The 15,230-nt window shown below is 39.6% G+C and overlaps 1 protein-coding gene and 1 pseudogene across 1 annotated transcript; both read right to left on the bottom strand.

Moving 5' to 3' along the window:
* Positions 1-15,230, bottom strand: part of LOC105892234 — a 37,578-nt pseudogene that overhangs the window by 9,354 nt on the left and 12,994 nt on the right.
* On the bottom strand, positions 848-2,211 carry LOC105900795 (myosin-8-like). Its single transcript, XM_042709328.1, has 6 exons — positions 2,020-2,211; positions 1,779-1,922; positions 1,536-1,692; positions 1,403-1,430; positions 1,000-1,298; positions 848-910 (listed from the first exon to the last, which is right to left on the bottom strand). Exons 1-5 carry the CDS (start codon positions 2,206-2,208, stop codon positions 1,127-1,129), a joined length of 690 nt encoding a protein of 229 aa, XP_042565262.1. The 5' UTR covers positions 2,209-2,211; the 3' UTR covers positions 848-910; positions 1,000-1,126.

Raw genomic sequence — 15,230 nt, forward strand, 5'->3', positions numbered from 1 at the left:
GTAATTGAATGACACTGTGGATATATTTACAGGCTTCTGTTGTAGGTAATACATGTAATATATTAATAGCTATAATCAGAGGAAAAGTACAACTTGAAGTTAATATACATGCTGATCAATCTTTTAATGAAATTACTTCAATAAATAAGACTACCTTGTAGTTATTACTAGAACTTACCCAAAATCAGTAGAGTTTTTAAACCTACCCTCAGTGCCATCAGGCTCAGCCTGCTCCTCACGCTGCTTCTGCTTGAATTTCAAATTGCCATGATGGAGCACAGCACCAGTCAGTTTCCAAATGGTGACTTTCTCCTCTGCAGTGAAACCCAGGATGTCAATGGCCTCCTGCCATTACATGCATAAATGCAAATTAAGCGCATCATTTTTGTTAATCATTAGTGTTTTTAAGAATGTCATTCTCATTGTATTCATTGTCCAGAAGAAAAACTCATGGATATCTCACATCTGTGGCATCCAATTCTTCTTTGTCATTAATGCTGGCCACAGTGATCTGACCCTGACTGCACATGGGAAAGTCATAGGGGTTGCTTGTGATGAGGCACATTTCTGTAGAGGGGGAAAACAATAATTGTTGTTGCAAAATTAATAATTACATGTAATGTTTTTTGATTGTTGGTTGAAAATAATAACCCTACCAATAATCTCAGGCTTGTGGTTGGTCATCATCTGGAAAGAAGATGTGGTAGCCTCTCTCATCAGGAAGCTGGAATGTCACTCTAGACTTTTCCAGCAGGTCTATTTAGGTGGGGAAGAATATATTTTAACTTGAAAAATTAAGGCAGCAATAATTTGTTTTTTTATATATATACAGGATAATTATACTTACAAGTCTCAATATCAGCTTAGCCAGTTTTCCAGTTGCGGCAAAGTGAATTCTGATGAATTTTCCCTGTTTTAGACAAAATGTTATCCTAAGTCATTTTATCTTATTAATAACCACAGAACTGAGGCCAGAGTTTAAATAAGAAATGAACTTACAAAACGGGAAGAGTTGTCATTCCTCACAGTCTTGGCATTACCATAAGCCTCCAACAGTGGGTTGGCAGCAATAATCTGGTCTTCAAGAGAGCCCTGCAAGGGGAAGAAACATTCAAGGAATATGTTGTTATGAAGAGAATGTTTGTGTTGCTTTATGATAATTAGCACATAAATGTGTAAGGGGTCTGACCTTCATCTTTCCAGGCGCTGCCTCCTTTTTTCCACCACTGACTGCAATTGTTGCAAAGTACTGGATGACACGTTTGGTGTTCACAGTCTTGCCAGCACCAGATTCTCCGCTAGATTTAACATAAGATATTGACATTTTTCAGATAAGAATTGTGTGTGCCACAAGGTAACATAGAAGATAATGCAAAGTTTTAAGTCATGCATTGACACTTACGTAATCAGAACAGACTGGTTCTCCCTGTCTGTGGGACAAATGCATTTTTAGATAAATCACTTTTTTTAATTAGTTCATGAACAAATATGCAATTAAATATTATTATTTAGTGGCTTTTAAAATGAATGCTTACCTTGGAGCATGAACTGATAAGCATTGTCAGAGACAGAGAAAATGTGGGGTGGGGCCTCCATACGCTTTTTGCCTCTGTAGGCCTCCACCACTGCTTGGTCATACACAGGGAGCCACTTGTAGGGGTTCACAGTGGCACAGAAAAGTCCAGAGTAGGTCTAGCATGAGGAAATAAAGGGGATTGGTTTTACAGCTGTTTTATTTTTAACATAGTTTTTCATCTGTGAGAAAGCATAAAGCTTACGTAGATCATCCATGCTGCGTAACGCTCTTTGAGGTTATACAGGACAGAGGCTTCATTGAGGTGGGTCATCATGGCCATGTCCTCAATCTTGTCATACTTGGGAGGATTCATGGGGTGGACATCATCCGCCTTAACGACTCTTTCCTAAAACAAATGGACAATATAAAGAGATAAAGGCAGAAACTTTGTATGTAATGGAAATACTCAATCATTTTCTTAACTAAGAGCCTTGCTAACATACCTCCTTTTTTTCAATCAGTTCAACAGTGACGTTGGCACCATCTCTCTTCAGGACTTTAGCCTTCAGGTACAACTCCTCCTTGTCAGGTACATAACAAGCTGACTTTGCATCAAAGGGCTTGGTTTGGGCCTCAAGTCGCTCCCTCTCAGGCTTACGGAGGTAAATGGCAGCCGCGCCATAAGTGGCCATGTCACTGTCCCCCATGTTTGAGGTTGACTGTTGGAAGAAGAGGCATGAACATGTAATTTTGTAATAAGAAAGATTACAACCATAAGAAACATAATTCATCCTTGAAACGTAGCATATCTGAAAAAAGTAAACGAAACAACAACTGGATGTTTTTGTAGTGACTGTGTATGAGGCAGTCAAGAGACACAGTAAATATTTACATTTTATCTATTGTGGGAAACATATTGGTGGGTTATCATATTAATCTATGGGTATCTTGCTAAAACAGTCAATGTAGAAATTGGGTTCAAAATGTACCCTACATGCATTGGGTAATGCATTAAATAAATAAATAAAAGTGTGTTGGATTATTATTTAGTGGATTTAAAATGTTGTCTTTGTCTTTCATCATTGTGTATGGAGTGCAGTCATGTAAATACAAATTAGTGATATTTGTCTGGATGAGATTCTTTTTTTTAAAGAATCTTTTCCACAAAGTTCAAAAAAGGCAAAAAGACATAAGCAGATCTGAAAGTAGGTGTCAATTTTTTAAGCTGAGTTCATTGTCTCTTGTCTTACAGTACTTTTTATGTTTGAAGTTATGTCTTCATAGAACCTCACCTAAGCCTGGTCAAAGGAGATATAACCTTTGCATTTGAATAAAAGTAGCTACAAAGCCAGAATAGGTGATAACTGCCCAGCCAAAGACTGTATGTACAGCCCAGAATTGTGTATTTAACAACCAAATCTGGAAAATATGTATACCTATGCAACCCCATTTGATTGAAAAAGACTGTTTTGACTGAACTGGAAAAGATGTTATGAACTTTTGTTATAGGCATATCTTCTCTTTGGTAGCCGATTTGCTTGCTATTATTTAAAAAGATAATTTAAGTTAATTAATTGATAGTCTGTTAAAAAGCAGATAAACTTACTTGTTCTTCCCAGGACCAGATGAAATTTCCACAAGCGTAAAATAGTCTAAAATGATAGGAGGAAGAGGTCAGAAAATATATTATACAAAAATGCAAATAGTAAAAACTCAACAGATTTCACTACTAAGCCAATCCAGCTCTCCCATGTTTCAGAGAACATCAGAGTTTACCATCTAGTCACAGCATGACAACTTACTGTGCACTGGAACCCCCTAGTCTCTGTGGACCTCTCGGTTCCTCCAGGTCCTTATATTGTGCCCATCTGCAAACTAAGCAGGATCCAAATAAGGAAGGCTTGGAATGGTTTTGTATATTTAAACATGCCGTCAAGCATGCCATCACATAAACACATTGACAAACTAACAAGTTTACTAATACTTGTTATGAAATAAGCATACTTCATTTACGGGATGTGGTAATGATACCTTATCTGGTCCATTTATGGTATTGACCTATTTATTAATAGTATTAAATATATTATATAAATATCGTTCTGCATTAAAATCTGACAATTTTTAGGAGTGAAAATTCCCTGAGTGCATTATATCAAGCAATTAGGGAAACTCCGATGTATATTGTAGTTGTTGATTAGCATTTCTGCAATTTAGTCAATATTACATTGGCCCTTTTCAGTTAAACATATACAGCTCAAGTAACATGATGCTTTTACTCATCACTATCTTCAACAGTAAGAAAAAGAAAGAAAAAAAAATACTTTACAGATGCACTTTAACTCTGTACTAGTTTTCATTTGTTAATGTAATACATTGTTGTCAGTCAGTGGTTTCACTGCTGTTTTGATTGGTAATCGAAAAGGACACAATCCATTTATGTAGGCCTGCATAATCTTTAATAAAAAAAAGGATACAAGAATTACCCTTACAACTTTTTATTCCACACACACACATACGTAGTGTGTTTGACAAAGCCTTTTTTGGCAGGGGCAGAGCAACTAGATTTCATTCCGATGATGGAGATTGTGCACTGGTGGTGTACTGTGACATGTGAGTTATAATCTCCATCAAATCTTGTATACTTATCCACACTTTTGGGTTGTCCCTCAAAGAAAAAAATCTTAAGCTTACATTTATTTAAGAGAAAAACACCTTCAATTGACACTCACAGCCTCATGTTGTTTATGATGTGTAGCACAAGTTTGTGCTTCCATCTGAGCTCTTGAAATATTTTAATAAATCACATCATGATGTGTACAGTGTTGTTACATTTAATTTACTCTGCAGTGGTGAATGGCACCTGTTCAATGTGTTATATTATATTCTTGCTATTCACACTATTCATATTTAACCCACTGCCCACTGCTATCCACACCATTTGTATAAATGTTATTGTAGCAGCTGTCTCGGGCCAGTATTAGAAAAAGCACTAAACACCTAGATTCGAAGGAGAGGCAGGCCTAAGACAAAGTCAAGTCAAAGTCAAAGTCAAAGTGTTTATTGTCACTTGCACCAAATAACTTTGGTCATGGCGTCATCAGAGCAGTGAAATTCTTATGACCTGGCAGGCAACATCTACGCAGTAGACGGGCAATACAAGATAAAAAATAACATGTAACATATAACATATCAAAGAACAAGTTGAACAAATGACCGGTTTATTGCTTCACAATCGGTCATGCAACAACCACAATATAAAATAGTGTCAAATAAAAAAGGAAGAGTAGATTGTAAAATAACTCCTTTCAGTCCTTTCAGTGTGTGTATATGTACAGTTCCCAGGATATAGTCTGTTCAGTCCATGAATAGTGTGTGCTTGAAGGTTCCACGAGTTCCGTTCTGGTCCGGGTCTTTATGTGTACTGTATCTCTAAACTACCTTACTACCTGCCAGTGCCGCCGCTCCCATAACGCGCACTACGCACCAAGTCCTGAGGGGGCACCAAAAAAATAGGCAACTGAAAAATCATCATAGTTATAATAATTATAATGCCGATATTATTTCAGTATAGAAATATTAGGCACCTTTTAGGCATGTATATTACAAAACAGGCAGAACAAGAGATATATTTAATTGCTCAAAAAAAGTTACGATGGTGCCCCCCCCTCCCCCCTAAAAAAACAAACTCAACTTCCCAAGCTCGCTGTGGGTGCCCTTTCCTATCTCAGTGGCCTGACGAACTTTGACAGTAGGCTAGGTCAACTTTTCGAAAATGGCCTCAAAAAGACAACAGGAGTCAAGGGAAAAAAGAAAAAGAGAAATAGAAAGAAACTGCGAGATGATGACTGTGCATCACTTGCAGGCAAGTCCATGTTTAATCATTGTTAAATACGGGAAATGTGCTGCTAATTTAATGGTATGCATACACCTCGAACTAGCTGACGTTATTGCTAATGTTAGCACACTGTTATAACTTAGGTGCAAGTAGGTTTGCCAACAGTCCCGAATTGTCTGGGACATCCCGAATTTTGGGTGATTTTGAGCTCCAGTCCCGTATTATAATCACAGCCTTTTTTATTTGTATCCGTGAAAAGAGAAAAATATAACAGTTAAGTGTAATCTGTCACCTGGAGACAAGCGCCTCTCAACTGCACTTGACTGCAAGCATTTGTTACGCCAACACGAACAGGTGAAACGAGAGATCATCATGCCTCGACTGAAGGACAGACTGCCCCAACATAAATAGAGTATCTTAAATAACGATTAAATTGGAAGCTTGCACATTGATTACTGGTTGTTTTCATATTTTATATCAGCATTCGTTACACATGATGAACTGGTGTTAATATATGTGAATATGAACTCGTTCATACGAAGTGTAACAGGCACCCATTATAATTGTAGAAGTTAAATCGAGGAGACTATAACATTAGCTAGATAACTAGCTATCATTTCATGCAAACGGAAATCTTCCATTTAAATCGTTTAAGGTTATTAAAAGTTTCCTTAGCTAGCTAGCTAGCTAGCATAGCACCTAGATAACCATAGCAACCAGGAATCACAACTTTAGCTGCAAAGTTATGGATCTATATTGACAAGAGGTAAATAGCGCCCCCCCCCCTTGACCCATCTAAAACAATGTTAAAACTGTGGCCAGGCAGTGAACTGCAACCAGTATGAGTTACATAGGACGTTGAGGCAGAGGCCCTGTTCGAAATGGGTTAAAATGCTGTTTAACGAATTACGTTCTGACTCTGATTCTGACCGGAGCTCGGGCCGAAAAAAATAGAGCGCGGGCCCCAAATTGGGCAGCCTTGGTCTAATGCTATTTCAAGAAAACATGAAACAACATGAAATTTGAGAGAATCTTGTAATAATTCTCTTGACTATTACTATGAACAATACATCCAAGTCAGTTCAGTAGTGGTTTGCCAAAATTACACTGAAATGAATAGGTTTATGGTATGGCTAATGAAACCTTGCGATTTCCATTATTGTTGGTCAGCTGTTGGCGAAATGTTAAACTGGCAGAAACAAACGTTTTTTTCTCGGGGGAGGGGGGGGCATCATAAAGGAGTTATGCTTAGGGCACCAAAATGGCTAGCAGCGGCACTGTGTCTACCTGACGGGCAGGACTGGGGTCTGATGTCTTCTTGATAAGCGAATCAGGTTCGTTCTGGATCATACGGTACGCCACACCGCATCCACAATCTGGGCTTAGCTCGCCATCTCAGCATTCAGATTTACAGGATTCAGATTCTTCTAGTATGCATAAAAAAACAATCTACACAAAGTGCAGAATAATCAGTGTCTGTTTTTTTATTCTATTTCTTACATGACATCTCATTAACTTATTTTCTATATGTGTAACCATTACCTGGGTGAACTCAGATTACATTGAGATGATAGAAAAACATCACAGTAACCACTAGTATAACATTAGAACATTACTTGCTTAGAAGCTTGCATTTTCAATGTGCTTCACTAAATAATAATATACAAATCAAAACAATAAAGTATTTCACATCACTAAGCAAAGGGCTTATCTGTTTTACACATCTTTTTTCACCAGTGGCGGCTCCTGAAAACATTCTCAGGAGGGGCAATTTTTTGATAATGATTAAGGCAACCCATTCAGTAGGTACATTAAGCAAGATAATTGTATCAATTTGTTGTTAGCTGATTAACTCATACAGCAGTACCTTTTTGTCCACTAGATGGCAGCACACAACAGAAAGATTTTCCCTTCTAGCTACATAAGAGTAGCTAGTTACAGGTGGAAAGCTATAGAAGAAAGTTGCATCCAGGTCATAAGCAAAAATGATTATTATCCCACTTTTTCATTTTTCACACGTCTCAAATGTTGTATGATGTAACATAGCTTAACAGGACACATGATATGTCCAGTAACAACATAAAGAAGGGGGCAACATATCAGTCAAAACCAACAATATTTATTGACTGATCTTGAAAGTATTGGCTTACAAAAGCAAAATAAGTCATCACATAGAAAATAACTCAGTGTTAGTGCAAGAAGCGAACATTCACACTGTGAAACCTATGAAAAGTGACAGTGGTATATAGAAATACAGACCGCCTTAGCCACTTCACAGCCTGCTATCCAAGATTTTCTTTCGTACCAATTCTTGGATGCAGGACTTCTCCCCCTTTGTAGAAAACCTGTTGAATGGATTAATTTGGTCGACGAAATCCTAGTTGTTTTGTTGTCAATTTATCTTCATTAGTATGCCGTCTTAAAGGAGTTTCTTTCAAAGCGCGAATCGAGTTATTGCACTGAACGTTAGCCATCTTGACAGAATATGCCTTGACCAAAGCCGTATGACGTCCTTATACGTCCTATTACGTATGACGAAAGCATGGAGGGGCGAGCCTTCCCAGAAGCCATAGAGAATCCATTGAGAGCCCTGTTTTGTGAAAAAAAAATGGATTTAACATGAGAGTCAATGGCCATGTCTCAAACCGGGTACTTGCGCACTTCAAAAACTGACTTTCAGTAAGTAGGGCGTTCACACTGACAGAACCAACAGAATTCAGGGCACTGAAAGTATCCGGATTGCGCACTGCAAACGGTCAAAAAATGCAGTGTGAAACAATGGACACTTCTCGCCCTAAACGGGCGCCATCTTGGCTACGTAGCAGAAGAGGAAGCTTTTCAGTTTGGAAAGTTGGCTGACTGACGCCTCGCAAATCACTTCAACCATTATTGCTGGTTACAATAACTGTGTTATTTGATAGTACAGTGTCTATTTCTCCGTAACTTTTGAAAAATCTAAGCAAGAAAACGCCAAAAAAAATCACATTTACATACAAAACACGGCCATCAGCGGAGTTTGGTCTGCCATCTTTGTTTAAAATTTCCAGTTGGCAGGAGGGAGCTGGCGCACAGATTTATGGGTAAAAGGCTGGCACATTTGCGTCCGTCAGTATTCCATTTGAGACAACACTAATCAGCGACTGAACGCACTACAGATGTAAGTGCATAGTGTGCACTACGCACTGTATTGCAGTGTATTTCGTAAAGTACTCGATTTAAGACATAGCCTGTGAGAGAGGTCTGGGGCAATTTCCATTTCGCCCCAAATTGCCCCAAAAAGGGGCGGGGCCATTTGAAGCACGACTTTTGCCTGAATGTTGCCTGACTGTCAGAGATAAATAAACAGGAAATGACATACTAACCATACTGGCATCGTAAAGGACTGCTCAGCACGGTTATCGTCAAACTAAGAGACAGCTGCTGGGGTGGGTTACAAACACTTTTTTAGCACATCTAGACCCCAGGCACACAGATTTTTCACAGATAAATAAGCAGGAAATGACGTACTAACCATACTGGCACCGTAAAGGACTGCTCAGTACGGTTATCGTTAAACTAAGAGACAGATCAGACAGATCAGACGGTCTAGTGGTAGAATCCGACAGAAAAAAATATCTCCTTTTCCCGTTGGCAGCGCCCTTATGGACGAGTCGCCCCTGGTCATACCTGTTGCTCCCAAGAACTGGTGAATGTTCGACAACCATCAAAACAATCTAAAAACAGGTCAATAAAAAGTCATCACTGACATTACTAGGTTAAAGTGTTAATCAAAATGTGAACCCTCTTCACTTAAAAAAAAAAATTATAATAATTTTTGACTGTGATACATCCAGTGTGTGCAATGAAGTAAATCCAGTTGTATGACACCTCTCTGTGTGGTCTGAGTTTGCTAGGTAACGGGGACGCTGGCGAGTTTAACGCCGCTCTGCCTGGCATAGTTTTCGTTTGATTTTTTTTACATATTCCTAATTTAATATACATTTTAGTTCTTCTTTTGTATTCAATATTGTAGTTAAGTTTAATCGCTGAACATAGACATTGTTTGCAGTACTTTTTATCTCTGTTTAAAAACTTTATAAGGCTTTTCGGATACCTAACATCATTCTGGAGAATTGTTTACACTTGATTTTTCGGACGAGGAGAGGACGTTGGCGTTGTTTAAAAACATTAAAAAGGCTTTTCGTTAGTCTGGCTTCCTAATATTATAACGGAGACTTATACTCGAATTTTCGAACGAGGAGGGGACGCTGGTGTTTTTATTTGTACCGTTTCTCCTTCTGAGGGGTCTACCTGCTGATACCAGCTGGGCCAGCTGTCGGCAACGTCAACGACACTTTCGATGTAGGTAATGTTGGAGGCTTTACTGCTGTTGAATCTGACCCATATTTACATCTGTTGATCTGTGTATCTCTTCTGCTGTTTTTTCACCCGTTGCTACCGAGGGACATCATCCGGATTGCCTCCCTGCCGTCCCATTCGTGCTGGTTAACGACGCTGGGTTGCCGAGTTTAAACGGCGCTGGACTGGTGTTTCTCCTCTGGCTGGCATGGCGCTGAGATACTCCACGTCAGAACTGCTGAAACTCAACTAACCCACCATTCCTGGTTGCATAGACATAATAAGAAACCTTAGCGTTGGTGAGCTTGTTCCACTTATTGAACTCTGTCCTGAAAACTGTAACTTTTTTAGCACACCTAGACCCTCTGGTCGTGGTGGGGGTCTAGCTATTGTGTTTAAGAACCAGTTTAATTGCCGCCTACTAAATTCGGACAAATTCTCCAGTTTCGAGATGCAATTAATTAAAGGAGGCACAGTCAACACCCTTTTAATTGCCCTTGTGTATCGTCAGCCAAAGATAAATAGAGACTTTATTCCAGAATTTGCGGACTTTCTTTCCAATACCATGCCCAACTTTGATCATATCTAAATCCTTGGGGACTTTAATATTCATGTTTGCTGTCCCTCTAAGCCTCTTGTGAGTGAGTTTATGCATCTAATTGAATCTTTTAATCTGACTCAGTTTACCACTGGCCCTACACACAAGCTAGGCCATACACTCGACCTAGTCTTATCGTGTGGTTTTCAAATCTGCAACATGGAAGTAATTGATACCTGTCTGTCGGATCATAGTGCTATTCTATTTTACTCATTACTGTCTTTTTTACCAACTAATTCTCATATCCCTGTACGCTGCTCTCGCTACCTTAACTCTTCGACTGCCCATAAGTTCTCCCAGGCCCTCATCGCTGCCCCAAATGCATGCACTATTGAAGCTTCTCCTCCCCATCTCAGCACTGAAGAACTAACTTCCCTATTCTACACCATCTGTTCTTCTATTTTAGACTCTATTGCCCCCCCTTAAATGGAAAAGGCCCAAACCTAAAGGTTTACCTTGGCTGAATGACGCCACCAGAGCCTTAAAACATGATAAACCCGTCTCAACTACCAGGACGCAGTTAAAGTTGCAAGAACTAAATACTTTTCTGACCTCATCTCGAATAATTCTCATAATCCTAAAATTCTATTTAGGTCTATTAACTCTGTTATTCGTCCCGTCCCCAGTCCCACCTTAGATATGTCCCCAACTAAATGTGAAGAATTTTTAAAATATTTTATTAGCAAAGTTGAGGACATCAGAATGAACATTTCCCCCTCCACACGTGACCTAGCTGTCTCATTGGGTCTGTTCATCTGATTTGGTCTGTTTCCAACCCATCACACTACCCTCCCTCATAGAGATGGTTTCTTCCATGACATCTGCAACCTGCCCTCTTGATATAATCCCCACTGCTTTCCTGAAAGATGTCTTTGACGTAGCCGGTCCCAGCATTCTCTCTATAATCAACAGCTCTCTGGCCACTGGTTCCGTTCCAACCTGCTTCAAGCACGCAGTGGTCCAGCCCCTCCTCAAAAAACCCAAGTTAGACCCCACCCTCCCGAGTAACTACCGACCAATCTCTAAGCTCCCGTTTCTGTCTAAGGTTCTTGAAAAGGTCATTCTCTGCCAATTGATGCCCCACTTACACCAAAATAACATATTAGAAAGATTTCAGTCTGGTTTTGGGGCTCATCATAGCACATAGTCTGCCTTGTTAAAAGTATCTAATGACCTGCTCCTCTCTGTTGACTCTGGTTATTGTGCTGTTCTGATTCTTCTTGACCTCAGTGCAGCTTTTGACACAGTGGATCACACCATTTTAATTGACCGTCTCCAGTGCGGGGTTGGAGTTAGTGGTACTGCCTTGAGCTGGTTCTCATCCTACCTCAGCAATAGAACATTTTTCCTCCTCATCTGCTGGTCTTTCCTGCAGGGTCCCACAGGGTTCCATCCTAGGTCCCATCCTGTTTTCTATTTACATGCTCCCCCTTGGTCAGCTTTAGCTCACCCTAAAACCTAACGACCGGCAAAATCTAAACAGTCTCTTGGACTGCCTTGAGGACATCAAGTGTTGGATGGCACAAAATGTCCTACAATTAAATGAGAATAACTCTGAAGTTATATTATTCGGCCCCCCTGACATCAAACTGACCACCAGCAGCCTAGGCATTCTGTCTACCCTGGCGAACCCCCAAGTCAAAAACCTTGGTATAGTATTCGATTCGGCCTTTAAATTTGACAAACAGGTCAATCCAGTAGTCAAAGCCAGCTTCTACCAACTCTGCACCATTGCCAAAATCAAGTCATTCCTGTCACCCAAAATTCTTGAGAAGGTTATCCACACCTTCATATCCTCCCGGCTAGACTACTGCAATTCCTTGTATACGGGAATTAGCCAATCGTCCCTGTCCCGCCTACAACTAGTCCAAAACGCCGCTCAAGGCTCCTGACTGGTACCCGGAAAAGAGACCATATTAGCTCTATCCTGGCCTCTCTCCACTGGCTTCCAGTGTGGTTCAGGGTTGATTTTAAGGTGCTCCTGTTCGTTTTTAAAGCCCTTAGCGGGCAGGCTCCGTCTTATATCACAGACCTCTTAACCCCCTATTCTACCACCAGGCCCCTCAGGTCGTCTAACTTAGGGCTGCTCCTGGCAGTCCCCCAATCTAAACCTAAATCCAGGGGTGGCCGCGCTTTTGCTGTTGCAGCCCCTAGACTGTGGAACAGCATCCCCCTCTCTATAAGATCAGCCCCCTCTATTGACTCCTTCAAGTCCAGGCTCAAAACCTACTTTTATTCCTTAGCATTTGGATCCCCCTGATTTCAGTTGATAATTTGTATATTTGCTTTCTGTTAGAGGTGTTTCTGTTCTTTTGATGTGTATACAGATGCTTAGTTGAGTGTGTTGCTTCTGTTTTTCTATTTGATTTTTTTCTATTTTTTTTGTGATCTAATTGTTTTGTTTCTGTTTTCTATTTGTTTTGATATTTTATTTTATTGTGATTTAATTGTACAGCACTTTGGTCAGCGTGAGCTGTTTTTAAATGTGCTTCATGAATAAATTTGACTTGACTTGACTTGACTTGATAAGTCTAACAGATATCAACTTACTTACTGTGCTCTGGAACTCCACTGGTCTCCTCTGCAGTCTCTTCTGATCCCCCAGGCCCTTTATATTGTCACGGCTTACACCAGCAGGATCCAAATAAGGAAAGATTCTTGTGGTTTGATATATTTAAACATTACATTACAAATGGAGCCTTACCCGTTGATGACGTTATAAAAGGGCAACTTCACATGTTTACTGAAACATGTTTGAAATAGGTGATTAATTTCCTTTCAGTCTGATTGGTGACATGATTTTTGCATTTATCTGTATTGGTCACCTATTCATTGCTTTAGGTAATTATAATTCTAAATGACATCCCATTGCAAGACATAATGGCGTACCTTGGAATGATATCTTGATATCGGAAACAAAGCCAACATTGTACTTTTCTGGTAAATATTCTTGAAAAAGAGATCTATATATCACTGTGTGGCTTAGACCATGTAAGGTGTATTTTATCCTACAGTGTTTGTGTGTGTGTGTGTGTGTGTGTGTGTGTGTGTGTGTGTGTGTGTGTGTGTGTGTATGCGTAGATTTAGTTCAGAAAGAATGTGCTACAAAGTGTTTTGGCATAATCTGGAATGAAGTATTTTCATCTAAAAGAGACCCTTTAATCCAATTCTTTCTTTCATTAACCACTTTCTTTTATAATCAGAGTAAAAACACTCAAATATGAATATCAAATGAAACTCAAGCCTATTCAAAGTTTACGCATCCATGTACAGTATATTCAGTCACTTATGACTGTGTGGATGAATCAGTGTTTTTTTCATTTTTCATTTTGGGTTTTGCGTTGCTGTTCTTTCCACATATTGATATTTAGACGTTTAAGATAAAATGTTATTTTAGCTATCAGAATACAGATACCTGTAATGAAAGCAATTGTATTACAATTGCAACAGATTGTGCGGTAAACAAATAAAGTAAGTTGACTGCACAATTAGTTATAAGATCTCCATAACAGAAGGCGGGCGGGGGGGGGGGGGGGGGGGGCAGATTTATTGGCAGTGTAGCCGCAACACTAAGTCTGGAGAATGCCAAATGTGTAGGTTTCACCTTTTTCCACTTCGTCAATGCTGTGTGAGTGTGCATCATGTGAGTGAGTGTTCAAAGGACATTTGTATCTTGTGAGTGTTGAGATGACAAATTATATTTACACGGCATTGGACATATTTCAGTGTCATCATTCACTCTTACACATGACTGTTATGTTTCGTGTAAACTGTGACTTTGATGGGCTGTGAGAAGAGAAGTTAATAAACTGAAATTCCTGACTCTGTCCTTGCTGAATCAAGAGTGTACACTTCTGGCATACTGCTCTAGTGTAAATTCTCCTTCGACGCGATGACATTATGACATTATGTTCTGTCTGCTACTTAAAGTGGACCAGTTATCACTGTAGCATATTTCAAATGAGAGTGGAAGTTTCCACGTGGGTTTTCATCTGGTGTCTCCTTTGGTGAATTCTGGATGGGGTGGTGAATCAATGTCCTATGGATTATTTACAAATAAATAGTATGGAGAGCCAACTCTCCTTCCAACTCATGCTCTTAGCATGCCACATTTGTAACACTGATTACTCTGATATGCTCCGCGAGATGGCAGAAGGCCTCTGGTATCCTCTCTGGTATGTTCATTCCATGGCTACTGTTAATCCTGCACACCTATATATTTAAGACCACTGCCAGAAAACATGCCTTATTGGGAAGGAGTGCCATTTTCATGGATATTTTAGTCACACGCTACGAGTCATGACAGCAGCACGGTGATAGTGGTTCATGTGTAAATCTCATAAGCGTCAGTACGAATATCCCTACTGTTGCAGGGCAACCTGGCGACACAAGACATTGAGGAGAAACACTTTGATAGATAGATAGATAGATAGATGGATACTTTATTAATCCCGAGGGAAATTTAGGTCATCCAGTAGCTTATACACACAGTGTCTGTGTCAAAATCATTGCACATTACAATAGGGTTTCCTGTATCTGGAAACACTCTGTGTGAAAATGTTCTCCCTATGTGTATGTATATATGTTCTCCCTATGTGTATGTATATGTGATTTATGTATGTATGTCGGCCAGTATACTAAGCTTGAGCCTCTAGAATATGTTGGATATTAAACAAACTAAATATTGTCTGCAGTGCTGTTGAAGGCCTGTTGAAGTCAAAACACGTAGGCTACATCTGACGGCTTATAAAAAGCAGTAATTATATATTGAGTTATAAAAATTATATATTCGTTATATAACTTATATAACTTCCATTAATAGCCAGAGTGTTGTTTATTTGCTGTAATGACTCAATGCAGCCGACCTTCATTGATGGCCGGCATTTGTTTTGCAGTTTTTCATTTGTCATTCAGGGTGAACATAGCACAACCATAGCAATCTA

Source organism: Clupea harengus, chromosome 12 (assembly GCF_900700415.2).
Source record: "Clupea harengus chromosome 12, Ch_v2.0.2, whole genome shotgun sequence".
Classification (NCBI taxonomy): domain Eukaryota; kingdom Metazoa; phylum Chordata; class Actinopteri; order Clupeiformes; family Clupeidae; genus Clupea; species Clupea harengus.